General features: G+C 38.8%; 2 protein-coding genes across 2 annotated transcripts; one reads left to right on the top strand and one right to left on the bottom strand.

Annotated features, from left to right (window-relative positions):
• The first annotated feature begins 2,212 nt into the window (after positions 1 to 2,212).
• LOC120292665 lies at positions 2,213 to 10,458 on the top strand. The gene is made up of 11 exons (XM_039310955.1): positions 2,213 to 2,746; positions 2,897 to 3,085; positions 3,201 to 3,288; positions 5,086 to 5,179; positions 5,795 to 5,870; positions 7,273 to 7,395; positions 7,816 to 7,893; positions 8,587 to 8,690; positions 9,484 to 9,571; positions 9,674 to 9,772; positions 10,199 to 10,458. The coding sequence occupies exons 1-11, from the start codon at positions 2,213 to 2,215 to the stop codon at positions 10,289 to 10,291; spliced, it is 1,566 nt and encodes a 521-aa protein (XP_039166889.1). The 3' UTR covers positions 10,292 to 10,458.
• Positions 10,459 to 11,198: 740 nt separating this feature from the next.
• On the bottom strand, positions 11,199 to 14,181 carry LOC120286109. The gene is made up of 4 exons (XM_039311669.1): positions 13,818 to 14,181; positions 12,657 to 12,801; positions 12,280 to 12,373; positions 11,199 to 11,647 (listed from the first exon to the last, which is right to left on the bottom strand). Exons 1-4 carry the CDS (start codon positions 13,979 to 13,981, stop codon positions 11,430 to 11,432), a joined length of 621 nt encoding a protein of 206 aa, XP_039167603.1. The 5' UTR covers positions 13,982 to 14,181; the 3' UTR covers positions 11,199 to 11,429.
• Between the last annotated feature and the right edge of the window lie 5,361 nt (positions 14,182 to 19,542).

Genomic DNA, 19,542 nt, shown 5'->3' with positions numbered 1-19,542 from the left:
CAGTTGGGCCAGGTGGATTTTACTGTGCCCGAGCATTTGAAATGAACAAAGCTAACATGATGACTTGAAGCGAAATATCAAAAGCTGCATCAACCGCTGTACACAATTTTATTTTTATTTTTTTGCTTCTTTCTACTTATTGATTCCGTAGAGTGAAGAGGACGATATACTGCAATTTTCATTCAATTCCCTTGAAATATCTATTTAAATATATATCACTGGATTATTTTCAGAGTATCACCTCTAATAGCAACACACAAGATTATAATTTGTAAAGAATTGATCTTTTCCTTTAGAAGGACTACTCTTCTTGCGCTTCTCATTTATTTCACTCCCCACTAAAAGTTGTGCTTGCCTAGTTGAATCTTGTTTGACAAAAAAAAAAGATGAAAATTTATAATAAAAAAAATTTGTTAATTTTCCTATTAAAGTATTTTTTTTTCTTTTTGGAGATTTAATGAATTGATGAGTTCGTCTTTATTTTCATTTGAAAAAGGATGCTTTAGATTAAACAACATACAATTTAACGAATAATATATACTAAGTTACATATTTTTATTTATTTATTTATTTGTCTTTGGAGGAGGCAGACTGGCCAAACTGACCCTTGTAAGTAAACCCATAGGTGACCGGCTTACTTGGGGAGGATACATGCCGTGGGATTCTGGCTGTCTGGCTGTAGCACTCTGCGGGTTTGAGCCACTTCATATTTGGGGTGAGGATCGGTAGGGCGCATTTATTGGTGTGGTGGCGGTTATGCTTAAGTTACGTATTTAGGTTTTACAAATGGAAAATTCTCATTAGCGCAATAGTGTAGACCACAAAATTCTGCCAAATTACATTTCCATTACTCAAAATTTTTGAAAAGATGCAAAGGGACTTCCTTGTGAACATTGAAGCTCGATTTTCCTTTTACAAAAAAATTCATTTGTAATTGATTCATTTATTTTGTGCAAAATGTAATGTTTCATAAAATATTTTTTTCTAGAAGTTTTTTTTTGAGAAAATACTTGATATTTTTAGTGTTGAGTTGAATGCAAGAATTAAATTGAAAAATATTTTTCCCATTCCATACTAATTAGATTTTCCTTCATGCACTTCTTTTAATCATTTATTTTTATTTTTATTTATTCGTTCTTTTTTTAAAAATTATTTTTTATTCTTTTATTCTTTCCTTTTTATTTTCTTTAGTTAGTTGTCAATGACGGCCGTTGAGTGCTGCCTCAAGCCTTGCCATCCTTTGGCAACCTTGTGCCCCCTCTCGGCGACGCTCGAGTGTCGCAATTTGTGAAGATGAAGGAAAATAAAAATAAAAAAAATAAAACTAATTTAGTGAAAACAAAGCGAAATAAGTGAAATGATAGAAGATGTGAAAAATGTTCCCATTTTTTAAAAGTGGAAAACATTTTCCTTCTTTTAAGTTTTTTATGGAAATTTTTTCATAATTAGTTCATTTTTAAGTAAATACTAAAAATCTAAAAATTATTTTTTCGGAAGTTATTTATCATAAAACTAACGGAATAGAGGCATGTATCTTTAAATGTAGATAATAATGAAAGTATCATTTTTTATATTTTGTCAATATATAAAAAATTTGAAAAAGTTCAAAAAATTCAGGGACCAAAAACCCCGAGGCGCTGCCCGCTTCTCCTAAACCCCTCGTCAATTTTACACTCTCCATCTTGCAGAGAAAGAGAGGAGGAAAAGAAAGTAACCACTCCGACGATGTCGGGTTTCTCGTTCAGTTCATCCGCCGCCGCGGCTGGTCCTCCTCCGCCGCAACCGCGTCCCTTCGCGTTCCGGATCTTCCCCTCCCGCTTTCGGATCCTCCTCTGCGTTCACCTTCGCTCCTTCCTCCGCCGCAAACCCTAGCTCCGCCTCCGCCTCCCTCTCTCCTTCTCCTTCGCCCCCTCCTCCGCCTCTCCCCTCCCCATTCGCCGCCGCGCCGCGCCGCCTCCACCGCGTCCAACCCACGCTCCTCCCCGCACCGCTCCGCTCCCGCTCCCTTCGGCTTCGCTCCCCCTCTTCTCTTCGTCGATTTCGTCGGCGTTCTCCGCTCCTTCGTTCTCATTTCGGCTCCCACGCCGGCGGCTTCCGCGCCGTCGCTCTTCGGTACGCTGGCTTCCGCGCCGTCGATTCCGGCACGCCGGCTTCGCGCCGTCGCTCTTCGGCACGCCGTCGTCGGCCGCGTCCGAGGATCGTCGCCCTTCGAATGGCTCAGCCTGCCGCGAGCGCCTCGCCGTTCGGGTCGAGTTCCCCTTCGCTATCGTTCGGTCCGTCGGGGACTCCGCTTCTACTCCGTTCGGTACGCCCGCGCCGTCTTCCGGTGCGAGCTCCGGTTCGTCGTTGTTCGGAGCGGCCACTTGGTGCGCCTCCGTTCGAAGGGCGGCTTCGGGTACCAAGCTCGCCACTGTTCGGTGCGGCTCCGACGTCGTCATCGACTTCGACCACAACCGCCGCTCCGTCTCTCTGTTTGGGACGCCGCCTTCCGCCGCCGCCGCCTCTGGAGCGTCCTCATTCCGGAGGAACTGCTTCAGCCGCTAGCTCTGGTGCGCCAGTGTTTGGGACAAGTCTGTCCACGGTTCCTCCTGTTCGGTACAACTGCGACCTCCGCGAGTCCAAGTTTCTTCGCCCCGGCCGCAGCCACAGCCGCCGCCGCCTCCACCACAGCTGCGTTTCCGCAGCTTCTGCATCGGCTTCAGCAACTACTCCTTCATTTTCGAACATATTTCCTTCTAGTTCAGCCGCAACATCATCTCCTTTTGCTGCTCCTACGGGTTTTTCCTTTGCCAAACCCACGAGCTCCTAGCTCGCCGTCTTTAACACCTCTGCAACATCCACAACGACTCACCCTTCTCGTTGGCACCATCTTCCTCATCTTCGCAGTCTCTTTCAGTTTCGCGCCGTCAGCCCCGCCCTCGACTGCGTCTTCCGCGAAGCCTACGTCCTTTTCTTTTGTCCCATCTGCGGCGCCGTCGTTCTCTACTGTCACCACTACCACCAGCGTCGACTCCATCTGCAGTTAGTAGTTCAGCGCTTCGGTGTCCTCTTCGACGACATTGCCTTCATTTGCTGCGGGCTTCTCGTCGGCGGGCTGCGACTTCAGCTGCATCAGCAGTCACTGCAGGATCTTTGACACCTGCCAGTTCCTTCACGGATTTGGAGTGACCCCCAACGCCTGCTTCTTCAGCGACTGCTAGTTCGGTCCCAAGCTTTTCGTTGTCTACCAAAACTTCAACACCAGCTTCATCTCCGGCACCTTCTGCCACCACCACGTCCCTGCTTTTAGTGAGTTTTACTGACACTTTGCGTTTGAACTAGCATGATGAAGAAGTTGGAATTCCCTTGTAAACAACATCAGAAGTGCTAATTGTAGGTCTCCTCTGCAGCATGAGGCATGCTTATTCTACTTGTGCATATTCCTTCAAGTTTTAAGGGCGATGCTTGTTGTCTGTTTTTGTTATTAATGAGATTATCAGATTTAGAGCTTGTGGATCCTAATTCCTCTGACCGTTTGATTAGCTAGGCTTTCTGTATCAGAATATTGTCTTTTCTGTGTATACTTTTGCTCTATGATTTATGCATGACAAAATCAGGGTGTGTGGCTTTCTAATATGAATTAGAAACAGGCGTGAAGTTATGCCTTACCGTGCTGTAAGGTTGACCATATCTCTTTTGTTCTTTAGGTTACCTATTGTTCTCATATCTAATAATTGCATGGTACAATGGGATTACTGAATGTATAAGCTATTAAGCTTTTTCTTTATTATCTCTTTGGCTATGCTGCCTAGCGGCGATCTTCGTCTTCTATTATTTCTGTCTTTGAACAATGATTTTCAAGCTAGACTCTGCTTGATCATCTGCATCTTAATGTCATTCTCAAGATCAGTGTAGCATTGAATTTCCGCGTGAGCATGGTTTAGACATATAATTTTCTTACAAACCACGACTATAAGCCTGTCCGCTTGTTTCCTAATTGTTTTGAGGAGCAGTCAGCTTTTACAGGTCCTCTCTTGATGAAATTGGAAAAACTTGTAAAGGGTCAATGCATGATTCAATGCACAAGTATGAAAATGTGTTGTAATGTAAAAACCATTGGCAGGGAGAATCAAAAGATGTTCTTGGTGGCTGATATATGAAGCGATAGGCAAAAAAATCCCATATAAGAAAGAAATAGTCCTTTCAATTACAATAATATATCTTCCTTTCTGTACATTCTTATTAGCACTGTTCTTTGTCGAGGTGTCATGTGTAACTTCATCACATACTCCAGCATCCTTGTGCATAGCTCTTCTGAAGGTGCTTGCAGTGAAGAAAGACTTTTCTTTTTTTTTTTTTTTTTTTTTTTTCTGTTGCTAATTTTTTCTGGTTGTGGGTTTTGAAGTTGGGGGTTGCTATGTGTAGCAATATTTGCTTAATGCAAGGGTGGACTTCAGGGAACTGATATATTTTTCCCCCTTCACTTTTGTATAAACATGCTATCTTTTGCTTGACACATACATTTATTTTGTCATTCTCTAGAAAAGTCAAGTCTTTTAAAATAATGTTATAAGGAGAAATATTCATGTCATGTCATGACTGGCTGCTGCAATCATAAACAAAGTCTGACCCTTTCATTTCTTCGAACTAGAGATTACAACTGATCAACTGCCAGATCCCTTATAATTTTCTGCATAAGCTTGGTAAGAAAAGAAATGCTCTCATGTTATATGCTGGAAGTATAAACAGTGCTTACCTATATATGCTGCTTTCGACTTAATTCTGGTGCAGATGTTATGTTAATGAATTAACGTGCCTAAAAAGTTCTTACTTAGGGAGTTTGTACCTTTGCAGTATCTCATCACAGCTCTTCCTATTTTATGGCATTGACTTCCCTAAGCTGCTTGTCCTTTTTTCTCCTTGAACTTGGTTTGTCTTCATAATATAGGCATCCTTGACTTGTCTAGTAGATGATAGCATCATTGTTATGTTTAATTCGCGTGAGAAGCTAACATGGGCAGCTGATACATTGTTGTGCATTTCTGGTTCTATGCTTAAAGAAATAAGATGCAGTGTTGAATGATTTTTTTTAAATCTCTTTTTAAGGCATCCCTGCTACAACTTCTGCATCAACAACAGGTTCTAGTGCCAGTACAACTGCAGCTCCAACATCATCTCTTATTGTAGCCTCTAGTAGCGGGTCTGTATTCACTGTCTTGATAGCTAAATTTACTTGTTACTACATGTCATGACACTTTCTTGTTCCATATCTATGGATGTCCTGGTATTGTTTCTCATACTTAGGGCAAATTGGTGCTCTGCTTTTGCACATTTTGTTCAAGGATCAACTCCTTTATTTGTTTCTGTATAGTTCTTGTTTTTGTAAGTTTGCTTTATCTACCAGCCAAAAAGAGTTTTCTTTTGCTTTATCTACTAGCCAAAAAGAGTTTGCTTTGTCTAACAGTTTGTTTCATCTAGCATACTTTTGAAGACCCTGCTTTTGTTTTTTTCTAATACAGAAGGGAGTTCAAGAATACTTTCTTTCCTTTATCCCTATCCATTTATTTTTTTGATAGGTGTAATGAAAACTACTATAGGGATTTCAGAAACACTCGCCCTTTTCTTCTATCCATCTTTTGTTCCTTTTTCTTAAATAAGATTACAATATTTCATTTGAGATCATCGGCATCATTTTGAGATTAGTATAGTTGATTTCCTTTGTTCAAATTTGAACTTATTATATCAATCCGAGTATATGTTGTTGGAATCAGAATATTTCCACTTATTTCCTTTTTATCTTATGTACTTCCTTTAGAACAACATCAAGCACCAGCGCTCCAGCTGCTGTTCCAAAACTACCTTCAGAGATCGTAGGGAAGACTGTTGAGGAGGTCTTTGCTAAGCTTTTTACTTGCAATTTATCAATATACAGTGAAATGAATATGCTCTTTTCCAATCCATGATAGAAATTAATGGACCATTTACTTCTGTTGTTCCATGCAAGATGTTAGTGAATTTGGATTTCCCCATAAGACAGGAATACGGTGCATCATTTTGTCATTGTTACTGACTCTTGTAGGTTATTTGCTCAAGGATTCTATAGATTTGGCATCTGTACTTATGAAGAAGGATATATATCTGTCTAGGCTCTTCTTTGGTTTTAAAATTTGGACTTAAAGAACTGTTCTTTGTGAGACAGATCTTGTATTTCACATCAATGACTGTTAGGGGATCTTCTTAAGATGAATTCTGGAAACTAAAAATTATCCATTTGTAGCATGCTTCATCTTCTACAAGGAGTCTGAAGTTTCCTTTCTCAGTTCCTCTGCAATTACCTTCCTCGCTGTATGAAGAAATATCAGAACATGGTTATCTGCTTTAAGGAGGACTAAATCAGTTTTTCTGATTACTATATTTTTTTTTCCTATAAAAAAGTAAAGCTATACTAAGTAGCATTGGAGGTGTACAGCTTATACATGAAACTATGCACAAGGAAAAAGACCAAAATAATCCAGTGGAGTTCGATCATATCACTGACTTTGCCAGGCCATTTCTGGTCCAAATTATTGTCAATTTGTCGTACAGATCTTGAATTTACACATTAACTGTTGAGGATCATCTTAATTGAGATGAATTCTGGAAATTGATGATTGTCCACTTTTACCATGCTCCATCTTCTTCAGGGAGTCTGAAGTTTCCTTTTTCAGTTCCTCTGCAATTACCTTGGTTGCTCTATGAAGAAACATCAGAACATGGTTAACTGCTTTAGGGAAGATTAAATTCGGGTTTCTGATTATGATTCCACGAAAAAGCAAAGCTACATTTAAGAACACTGGAGGTGTACAGCTTATATGTTAAACTATGCACTAGGAGAAAGATCAAACTAATCCAATAAAGTTCATATCATTGACTTTGCCAGGTCATTTCTGCTCAAATTATTATCAGTTTGTCATGCTTTATGAACATTGATCTATCGAATAGGCCTAAGGTTTAGTTTGGTTCCTTACGCTGTCCACAAATTTTGTTTACTTATTTAAAGAAAGAGGGAAACTGAGCCATTTGTGAGATGGTTTTCTTTTGTTGTGTTGAAATGAAAGGAAGTTCCCATGCTTATTACCGGGCCACCCACTCACTTAAAAGAACTTTTCTATTCTCGTGGATCCAAATTCGACACTTTACAAGTATCCTTTGTATCTTGTACACTCTTCATGACCAGCCACTTTAAATTTATATCTTATTTCCAACCCTTCATCTCTGCTTCTCTCACATGCAGTGTTTTTATTCTTCTTGCAGATTATCAAGGAGTGGAATGCTGAGCTACAAGAGCGAACAGGGAAATTCCGGAAGCAGGCAAATGCCATAGCTGAGTGGGACAAGAGGATTTTGCAGAATCGTGATGTTCTTCTTAGGCTTGAGGTTATAATTGCTCTACATGAGAAAATATTTTAAACTAGCCTATATGATGTTTATTAAGCCATTATCCATCCAAAGAAAAGATATTTAATTTGGCCATAAGTTAACTTTTCTACAACAAGTGCTGTGACTTTTCTACAACAAGTGCTGTACTTTCTTTGAATTTGCTGAAACTTGAATCATGTTTGAAGATTTCTGAATCTCTGAGCAATTGTAACTCTATCTGGATTCTGCACCTTGTATTCTTTTTTTGTCAGAAGTCTCCTAGAGATATAGTTATTTAACTGAAATATGATCTTTTTTTGAGTAAGATGCATCAAACTACCTCTTACCTTCACTCGAATCACTTTCAACTTGGTGAAATCAATTTTGTTGTCTGCTGGAAATTTTTCCTCTATAGCCTGATATATGAAAATAATCCAGATTGAAGTGGCAAAAGTGGTTGAAACGCAAGCTAACCTGGAGAGACAGCTGGAATTAATTGAAACTCATCAGCAAGAGGTAAATTTATGTCCTTCCTGGGGTTGCTATTTCTTTTGAGAACTTCGTATTGGACAAAATCTTGAGCAGGTTTTGGAGAAAGTATTTAGGTTTCACTTGTCCTTGATCATGAAGTTGCTTTTGTTGGTGAGATAAGTGGGATTTCTTACAATGTAGCTTGGCCCAAACATTTGTGATTTGGGTTTGTTTGATGGAAATTATTCTGTAAAACTTTCTCTATGGATAAGAAAGTATATATGTAGTGGGATATCGTTATTTCTTGATCTTAGGAGTGGCAAAGCTATTTAGGGTTTAGGATGACACTTATGCAAATATTTTCCAACTAGTGAAAGCCAGCTGAAGGTATCTTCTTTTCCATCATGTTCTATGTTGATTGGTTTGTATGTCTTCATCTGCGTAATTAGTCAACCTTCTGTCATCTTAGCAATAAATTTAGATGAGTGTGAATTTACCTTCATGCACTCAGTTTTGATGTTACTGAAGTTTTTAAGAATTCAATAGGTGGCCTTATTGGCTTTATTAAGGAAACAATCTGTGTTAAGGGTATGCTTGGGAATTTTTTTTTCCCCCTTGGGGGATTGGTTTGGAGTCCAGGATTATACGTATTAGCTGCTCTGCAAATCAGTGACTTAATCATCTAGGTGTGAGCGTAATTTGCGGGAAGGATAATTCCTACTTTTCTATTTGCATTAGGTTGACAAGGCTTTGCAGAGCATAGAAGGAGAAGCTGAACGTATTTACAAGGATGAGCACGGACTATTGCTTGATGATGAAGCTGCGTCCACTAGAGATGCTATGTAAGAACTGAATTCTGTCTTGTTTTCCTTTGTCAGATGGTTATACCCTTTCATCGAGTTAGCTCCTTATTGATAACATCTATCTTCTTGCTGTATTGGTTGAGTGCTTGATCTCTATATGGAAAAAGTTATCCTTCTTTGAGACTTTTATGTGTGCAAGAGATAGTCCTTTTATGCCATCTAATACACTAGCAATAGAGCCGATATTGTTATTTGAAGAGGCTGGAGTGTTGTTCATCTGCTATGATTTAGTCAGAGGACAAACCTTGCCAACTTCTGTCCCAATTTCAAACCTTGAATTGACACCTTTGTTCTTTCCATTCCTAATGACTAGTTTATATTTTCAATCATATTTGACAATGATATATATGGTTGTGCTCGTGAAACTGTGGGCTCAATGCATGTGTGCACCATTATTTGCGATAACTGCGAAAGCTCACACAGAATTGCATCCTCGGATCTGAATATTTGTGTGTTCTAACAATCTTGAGAATTGGACTTAATGGTTTTGGAACTTTATCCAGACAATACTTCTCCTTTGATTTCTCATTAATGGTCTGACCTAGATTTAATACTGGTGTTGACGATAAAGGCCCTGGCACCATTAATCAATTGGTAGCACCCTCATCAATCTTTTGGCCTTGAGAATCTCCCTGGCATTTTTGGCTTGTTACGTGAGAGAAAGGACTAGAAACATTGGTTCCTTGCTGGCAATTATAACTCTCTTGGTTTTTTAGCGTCTTGCAGTTATTTTAACTTCTTGTGTCAGATAATGATCTTGTTTGCATCACAGGTATGAACAAGCTGAGTTGATAGAGAGGGAGCTGGAGCAAATGACGGAACAAATTAAAACAGTCATCCAGACTCTGAATTCCAGCCAGGTAGAGACTTTACTTTAACAGTTGCTTTGACTGGAGCTATTTGAGTTTTGGAAATGCTGTTGCATGGTAGACAGATGATATATCTGTTCTGCTTCTCCCCAGGGTGGAGAGCTCGACACCATTGATGGCATGACACCACTGGATGTTGTTGTCAGGATTTTAAACAATCAGCTTAGCTCTTTAATGTGGGTTGATGAGAAGGTTTGGGCCCTGCACCATAAACTTTAAGTTTCATCTACAATTGCTTCAGCACATTGACTCCATTCTCCAGTTGTTTCATGCCTAACTATATGGTGCTGGATATAGTAATTTCCTTGGAGTACATTAATTCTTTTTGCTGAAGCAAATCCGGACTAGTTTAAGTGGGATGTAATGTACTGTCATGTTGAAAAGTTTGGTGTTGCTAGGAGGTGGAACGTTTGTAAGAATAATACTATGGCAGCAAATTGGACCAAATTTATGTGTGTATACATGGAGGCTAGAAGTGGAAGTAGTCTTTGTGGCTCCTCTAGCTGGGGGCTGTGTTGCTTTTCTATTGCATAGCTCTTTTTGATTGTTGAAGAAGACTCAAGTGGTGAAGTTTTGTTCTCCCGAGTAAGAAGACTAATCTCTCTTTACTATTTGCAGGCAGAGGAATTTTCCTCACGTATTCAGAAGCTTGCAAGGCAAGGTTCTGCTGCAGAACGCGAATTGATGGGCCCAAAATTGTGGATGTCTTGAACCTTTGATCTTCAGATGCATGATGTAACTTTTTGATTTTTGTCATAGCGGTCTAACGTCTGTTAAGGTTGTCGTTACTTGTTGCAGCCTTGATAACTGCTGATGAGCTCTCAATTGATGGAGTTATTTTTCCCTCCACCCCAGAAATGGATCCTCCGATCTTTTCACTCAGTATCCAGTCATCCTGTTCTGCGCATGTTTTGGCTATCTATTTCATGGTCTTGAGCAATAAAGGAATGTTTAAAATCGGATAATATTGTTGAATCTTTTTTTTCGCTGTTGACTGTCAATAGTCTGCTTCTTGGCACTATTGAGCCGCGATTCACATGAAGCATCGCAGTGCAGAGTGAGTTCGGGATTGGCTTGCCCTTTCAAAGATGCATTGGCTCTTGGATTCTTCCATTGTTCTCTAGGAGACCTGGAACTGCAAAACCTGTTCCTCGTTGCTGAGGTGAACTTGAAGAAGCTATCTTTCTTCGATTTCCCTTATTTTGCCTTGAACCTAGGCAATTAATTGGCATTGTTGGACAGCGATCCATGTGCTTATTTGTGTTTGTTTGAGGGTGGAACACGGACTACCGTGCTTCGCAGGAATGAAAATGCTCGCCAACTTGAGACTATAGGCATTGACTTAAAACCCTACGCATAGGGTTGCCAACAGACATGCAAATGACAAGATCACGAAATTGCGCATTGCCGTTTGATGAGATACACTACTATGAAATGTTTGAAAGCAGGCAAACGGCAGCACGCTTCTTGAACAAGAACAGCGGATCATTAGAGCGTGCAAGTGTCTGTCGCTGCTCATGCAACAAATGTTCAGTATTTTCTGTACATATCTCTAGATGTCGGTAAGTTCTCGATTTGCGCTTCATCTGTGGTGAGGTGTCTAATCAGAAAGCGTCAATTGCAAAATTCTCGGGAAAACTGAAATTAAGCGCAGCAGCAACACTTTTAAATCTCACAAGCTGTTCGCACTTCATATACAAGTACTGAGGGGAAGTTCGACAGCAAACTCAGCAAACTCAGTACACCTTATCACATCCTGAAGTGCACAAAGTCATGAATCTGTGTGGAATTGAAATGCAGATCAATCATTAAGCAATGCGTACTCGTGCCAACACTATAACCAAAATTATTAGGACCGAAAGTAGCAACGACGATCCAATTTTTCGTCTAACTCAGCCGCAGCTTCTGGTGCGACCGGCTGGGAAGGTTGAAATGCAGCGATCAAAAGCAGCTTGAATTTTTCAACGAGGGCCATGATTTTGTCCTTCAAGATGTCCAAGAGCCACCCCAGATTGTCTGTACCCCAGTCTAATTCTTCCTCACAAATCCGCAGGCTGCTAGTTTCACCTGCAGAGCATGCAGTTACAGTTTGAGAACTTCTTTTTGCCCCCAAGAAAAGGTTGCAGACGATCAAGATATGCTAACGTTGGTGAATAAGAAAATCAAGATATGCTCCAAAACATTTATGCAGATTTGATTCCCATGAAAGCAGTTTCGAGTTGCTACTTCCAACTTAACTTCCCAATCTTGGTCGCGCTTCCCATAACAACTATGATACTTCTTTGGACATACATGATCAGAAGATAAGCTTAATACTTGTTATCCAGTCTTATTCCACTTTAATCTGATCAGATGGGCATAAGACCTCATGCCCACCCTTAATCATATTTATCTAAAGATCAAACTGATATGTATCCCTAATGACCCCGCTTTTGCACCCCATCTGCATTGCAGTCTCAACTGGTCACTGTGTCGTGCCACTTACCCTAAAAAAAAACACTTACAAGACTCGTTTATCTCCTACACTACTATGTACCTCGAGACTGCAACGAAGTAACTCTTTCTTACTGTTCTGAATACCACCGTGTTGCTATGGTAAACAACAATTACAGTGAGGACAAGATGTTGAGAGATACAGGCAATATGCTCAGTTGAGTCCAGTCATGCAATAATCTTGTATTGGTTAAGTCCATACAAACCTGAGAGAAGCAACTCCTGGAACTTCTTCACTGATTGATTATTCATAATGGCGCTCCAGAAAGCTTTATCCAAGACTACCGAAATAACCAATTTCTACAAACAGATAAACCTCCTGTTAAAACTCAGTTAAGGATTATAGGGTTTATTCTAGCATAACGACAGAGGACGATAGAGAAGAAAGTATCAAGCTTCAGCTTGAGCCGTAGTTCAAATCAGGATGTATCTCACAATTCTGATACATACTTCAGTGTGAATGTGTTAATTTCCATGAAAGTGTAAAGAGATCATTACTTATGAAGAACAAAACCATAATCTGGCCTGGAAGAAAAACCAATTTACGAGGATTGCACAATACGTCAATGCGAGAATATGGCACCTTGATAGCTGGCTCTGTTTGCAGCAGATGAAGGGCACGCCAGACTCTCCCCCATCCACTAGACGTCAATGTGCTTGGATTCCTACATCCGAAAAGCCGCATGCAGTTTTCCTCCGAGCCAGATGAAGAAGCGCTCTGCCAGAGACTGGTTCATCCAAAAACTGATCAGAGAGAAATCATGTATGAACATTTGTAGGAGATAAGTCATAGCAAGATATAGCAAACGGATCACCAGCTTTTGGATATGGGAATGTGCTTCTTTAATTGTTAGTTGACAAATGAGACTATTAATGGGATAAGGCTTGACAAATTGCTGCTGTCGTTGTAGGAACCAAAACATCACTGACCAAAACAGACTGGCGATTCACAAAAAAAGAAGCTCCAAGCCTGATAGTATACTTTACATATTTAGCAGAAGGGAAAAGAGAAAGATATCTAGAGTGGGCGGTTCGACATTTCAGTTCTTTGAATGCTATGTTTCATGGAATTAGTTAGTTCATCCCCTCAGCCCCATTACAACATGTCCGGATCATGTTTTCAGTTGGCAAGACCTTCAGGTAGACCTCCATACTAAAAGGGTGTAGTCAAATTTCATCGAATTCGCCCCACTGTTCCTCCACAATGCATCAGCTACAAGAATCATGACCAATATGTAATGTTGCATTGAACAGAAAAATGACAAGCGACGCCCATTTGCCTAATTCGACGCAGTGCGACCAACTCATCAAAAGAGGCAGTCGTCATGGATTAGTTGTTGACTCGTTAAACTTGCTGGAAACTAAGAATTCGATACACCGTTAGCGAGTGTATAACTCTTTTAGCGCGCACTTTCCCTTTTCCATCCGTCCATAACTGTCAAAACCCTCGGCACCGGGAAAGAATCTCGGGTAATACATATAACCCTTAGCAGAGCAACTCAATACGATCAATCGCGCACAAGCCAAAGCTCTTCAGCAACAGAAAAGCAGTCCAACTTCAAAAACCGATGTAATCTTAATTCTCCCTATCCCGCGTCGAGCATCTTTACAATTCCCGAACCCGCAAGGTGACGTGGTCGTGTGAGATGAAAAGGGACCGAAACACGGTCGCGAGCAATAAAGAAAAAGAAACATAGAAAATCATATCAGGAGGAGACAGCGGAAGAGAGGGAAATTCACTGACACGAGGAGAGCACGGATGGCCCTCTCGATCTCCAGCTCGGAGGGGACTAGACCCAGAAGCGAAGAGCCCAAAGCCGCCGCCATACTCCCCGGGCTGGCACAGCCAAAAGCAGAAGCAGAAGCAGAAGCAGAGCAAGAAGGAGGCTTGCAATGACCGGCTGGCATTGGGAGGCTGTTGTTACTACGGGTGGTGCCTCTTGAAGGAGGAGAAGATGGCGAGGGAAGGAAGACGTCAGGAGGGGAGGAGGGGCCTTCAACGGCGGAGGAGGGATCGCCTCTCCTACCATTTTTGGAGAAAGATACAGAGAGAGAGAGAGAGAGAGAGAGAGAGAGAGAGGTTGAAAAGGGTGAGTGGAAAAATTAGTGATAGGTTGATGGATGGAATAACGTTGGATACCTTGCTGGGGAAGGTGATGCACTCTTTTTCTGTTCTACCTTTTTTCACCTTTTTTTTTTTTTTTTTTAAGGTTGTACGATGCACTGTCTGCTTCACTGTACCGGAATCTCACTCACTTCCCAGAGTTCCGCTCCACTTCGACCGGGACAGATTCGGAGATTCTGCTTAATATCTCTCTCTCAACCGAAACTTTGAAACTCGCCATAATCTCGAATGTTATCGGTTTTAGTATGTTGACCAAATAAAACAATGCAAGCAAGAATTCCTAAATTCATGGAGATATAGAACATCATATAAGTTATCATGCTTGCGTATCCACTATTTGAGTTTACAACAATTATTCTAATAATTACATATCCGATTTGACCTTTGACGAATATTCAAGCATACGTTTCATGCTTATTTTGCAAAAAAATATTTTTTTTACTTTCGATATTTCTTTCACCTATGAAACTGAATTAATAGAAAACATTTTCTTATTAAAATTTAAATTCAAAAAAGTAATTTTTTAAATAATTCGAAAGGTTTTTCAAAATATATCTTTAGTCTTAGGATTCTTGGTTGTAAAAAGTTTATTCTTATAAAAAATGACTTTGAAAAATTCGAATCTTTTATTATTTTTTATCTTTCTTTCCTTTCCTTTCCTTTCCGTTCTCCTTCTTTCCACGTGCCTTGGCGAAGGGCCGACATTTGGGCAAGCTCAAGCCTTGACCGATCTAGGTGAGCTCAAGCTAATCGAGGCCATTAAGCTTGCCAACCAGTCACGACCGAGGAAGGGAAAAAGAAAAAGAAAAAAAGAAAAATTAAAGAGAAAAAAGAATAATAAAAAAATTTAATTTTGTTTTAAAAAATATTAAAAAATTGCCTGAGATAAAATCATGAGATTGAAATCATTTTCTATTAAAATCCAAATATCAAAAAATATTTTCGATCATATATCACTAAATAAAAGAAAGTCAATCGTATTTTTGGAAAATGCTTTTCTAGAATCCATTTTCCTTTATTATTGACTTTCTACGAAACAAATGTAACTTTAGATTAAAAAAAAAAAGAAGGAGAGAGATGGAAGATGGGGATTGATAAAATATAAGTTGTACTTACAGCAATGAAAACATAATGGAATAGCTGATATATCAAAAGTATCTTGATTAAAAGCTACCAATGAATGTGGTAAGAGTTAAATGATTTTTTTTTTTGAGAGGTTAGCCGTTGCAGGGCAGCAGCATTAGTATTCAAGTTGGATCTTCGTACTATCTTTCGCGATGGATTTGATCCCTAAATTCATTGCTGGTCCACCTAATCTTCGGTCTTGATTTTAAGATAGTTTTCTTACTTCTCCATCTAAGTCCAAACAAAAAATGCTAACCAAGTGCTAAAAATAAGCGAGGTAGTCTACATGCAATAATTGATACAAAAATTGATGAACCGTTTCTCTCTAAATGATAAGCATTTAGAGACATGCTTTTGTCGGATTCAGCCCACGTAGACTGGACACTTGTGCTAGCAACAAGCACGAGCCGATTAGAAACCTAAGAGAAGCCTGGCTAAAATCACACGTGCAAATTTCTCCGAAACATGTGATTTGCCCTTGACCACTTCTTCAAATTCGCATGTAGTATCATACCAATTCGACACTTACTCACCAAATTATGCATGCATTTGGAGGGAAATAACTTGAAATCGATGCCAGAAATCAGAATAGGGACCAAATTTGTCACAAGTAAAAGGACCAAAACTTGAACTTTGACAAAAACATACTGACCATTTTTGTAATTTCTCCTCAGTTTTTTTATTTTTATTTTTTATTCCACGTCAACCCCACATGCACATCTCTGATGCTTAGTCACATTTTCCGTCAATATTTAGATGGACATATTAAATTTGTCCTAAAAATTGTGACCGGAGACTAGTTTAGGAACCCAATCTGTTGCGAAATATAGTACAAAGGCCAAAATTGAAGAGTGGAATAGTGTACCGACCATTTTTGTAATTGCCCCAATGGAAAAAATTATTAGCATTTTATTGCAATTTTCATGTAACTTTTTTATGAGTTTTTCTCAAATGTTAAATACAATATACATTTCATTTAAACATACCTAAATCTATCTTATCACAGAACAATGGATCCTAAAACATGTGCGTTAATCTTTATGCTCAATTATGCATGTTTTTGTTTTGATTATGGAGATCTTGGGATTGCGCAATTTGTATCCAACATGTGGTATCGGAGCAACCATAACCTTAGAACTCGAACGCATAGAATTTTGTCCTAATTTTGTGATTTTCGTGATTTTTTATCAATAAAAATAAAAATAAATCACAAATTCGGACTAAGCTCAACGAGATGAGCAGATTTGTTGGCGGTGCGTCACCGGAGAGGGCCACACGCACCCCCACACACGATCACACGCCGCTAGAGCGTCAAGCACATGCCCCCACGCGCAGGGCGTAGCTCGCACGTGCAACGCACAGGGTGCTGACATCACGATGACGTCAGCAACCCCGGGCCCAACCCGTTCCGATTCACGGCCAACCCAACTCGAGGACTTGACTCGACTCATTGATCGACCCTGACCTAGTCAACCGGTTGGACCGAGCAGTTGGACCGGATGGTCGAGCCGGGAACTGGTCAAACCAGTTTTGACCGGTCTCTTAGCCACACGCGCGTGTTCCATGCGCCGCACACTCAGGTAGCACGTGCGGGCGCGTGGCTTTCGGCGTTGGATTCGTATTACCATGCTCCATCTTGTGGTATATTTATTTTACATGTTTGATGATTTTATGGATGTGAAAATATATACAAAATCCTAAATACGTGTATTTTAAATGTATTTTTGCATAATTTTATTGTATTTTCTGTGATTTTGGAAATATAGGTGTTGGATTACTGGTATGTTATCACAGAATTTTTATAGAAGTGTTATTCATTAATAATATACAATAAAGTTTAATTTTATAAATGAATAAGGTAATGTAATTAGCATGATATGTAATTTCAGTGATATGTTGCCCCTATTACTAAAATTAAAATCACATGTATATGGTGTATGTGAGAAGTAAAGTTTATATCATGATATGAGAGTGTTTTAAAAATTCAATTGAGTTGTAACGGCCAAAGTGGCACACTTGATTGGGTTTGAGGAATATCGGTCTCATATAATAATTATGATATCTCCTAGTTTAATGCGTGGTCATACTCCCAAAGGAGATGATTGTGTATTAGTTCATGGAGGGATACATGATGGTATGGTGGAGGAGTGACTGATCATAGTAGTTCATATGCCCAAAAGTGATGAATTTACGAAGATTGGAATATATTCTCATAACCGCTATCATGTGGGGAGTATACAATTACATGTCATGTATTATGTCCAAAGGTAATTATATGATTATGCGTGTAACTCTCTGAATGTGTACTTGTACGTCAAGTTACACAGTACTCACATGATGCTAATTATATACATTGCTTATTTTTTCGGTAACCTTTTCTGTAATTAACAACTCCACTATCATTGAGATTTTTACTGCTACAAATTTTAAGTTGTGGACATATAATTTGCTGCTTAGGAAAATAGTAATAGAATTTGCTTACTGTTAATGAAACGTTCCATTTAGGAACACTTGAAAAATGGTTTACCAACTGACTGCACTGCAAAAAGATGCCGTAAAAGACGTTAAATTTTTCACTTTGAAAGAGGGGTGAATAGTTTATAGTGAAGAAATAATTATTTCTTTCTAGTATTTTTAAAGATTATTTCAGAGTGAACGTGACATTAATAGTTTATTTTTGATATGGAGTTACGCCAAATAAATACAAAATCTATATAGTGTAATCGGAAGATTTTGCAACACATGTTTTAAATAAACTTGTGTGTAGATTGAAAAGTCTTATTCATGGTCTTAAGCAAGTTTCCAAATAATATTATTAAAGTTTCATAGTGTTGTTATTTCGTTTAATTGGGAACAAAGTAATTCAGTAGATATTATACTGCGAGATCAGTGGGAGGAAATTTATTTTCCCATACTCTTTGTACATTATATTTCACTTACAAGTAGTGACCTTGAGGCATCTCTTGTTCTTTGCACTAAGGTTTGTAAGGATTGTTCTCATCATATTTTATTAAATTTATCTCAGACGACATTTGCTGATTGTATTTTGGAAATATTCAATATACATCATTGCAATCTAGGAATTACTATTGTCGTTAAGGGTGATGAACCGAATCCATTATATTGTCCTTATTTAGATATTTAGAAAATCTAGTTAAATTGTATACCTTGTGTCGATACATTTAAAAGTAGAATATATGCTCGAATTTGCACTAGACTAAATATCGTCTTTGTGACAGACTTCTAGACAGATATCAATCAAATTCAGGACTACCAAGAAGGTTTTAAGGCACTTAAATAGAACAAGAGATTGTGTGTTGATTTACAGACATGTTCAATTCTTGCAGCTAGTAGGGTATTCGGATATAAACTTTGCCGGCTGTTAGGATGACATAAGATCAATAACAGGATACATATTTATGTTAGCAGGCAATGCTGTAAATAAAATTTTATGTCATTTTCTACTATGTAAGTAGAGTTTGTAACATTCTTTTAGGCTATTACTTGGGCTAATAGGCTTTGAAACCTCATTAAAGAGTTGACCATTTTTAACTTTATGAATCGACCCATACGGTTGTATTGAGACAATAAATTTGTAGTATTATTAATAATAGAGGTCTCAATGGGTCTAAATATGTTGCGATCAAACATTTTTACCATAAAGAAACGGTACAAAAATGTAACTTTATAATATAGCATATTTTCACAGATGATATGGTTGCAAATCCACTAACTAAAGTCCTGCGCCCATGTGTATTTGAGCGACATGTCATTATCATCGGCCTAAGAGTATCTTGGGATATTGTTGTTTAGTGTGAGCTATTTTGGGTTTACTGTAATAAAGTTCACATCTGTATTCATTACACTTGTAACGATTTGATATGTATCAACTTTTGCATTCAATAAAATATTTTTTGAATGTGTTGTTATTATGTTGAATACATATTGATAAAATCTCAAGGTATTGAAAGCTAGAGGCATCCGGTTATTAACCTTGTACATATATCTTGTTATACATAAATAAATATTAACCGTAAAGACAAGACATATGTGGGTTCATTGGAACCATAAAAACATTCTCTAGTGGCACAAGTTTTGATGCTTAAGGTAAGAGAATGGTGACTGACGAATGAGATCTCTCTATGAGAGATGTTATTCATTTGACACACTATTATATTGAATCCATATTAATAAAGTTGAGGACATTGTAACCATGGAA

The sequence above is a fragment of the Eucalyptus grandis genome, chromosome 4 (assembly GCF_016545825.1).
Source record: "Eucalyptus grandis isolate ANBG69807.140 chromosome 4, ASM1654582v1, whole genome shotgun sequence".
Classification (NCBI taxonomy): Eukaryota; Viridiplantae; Streptophyta; class Magnoliopsida; order Myrtales; family Myrtaceae; genus Eucalyptus; species Eucalyptus grandis.
Note: the sequence above shows the minus strand (reverse complement) of the source record. Positions and strands in the feature narration are given on the sequence as shown.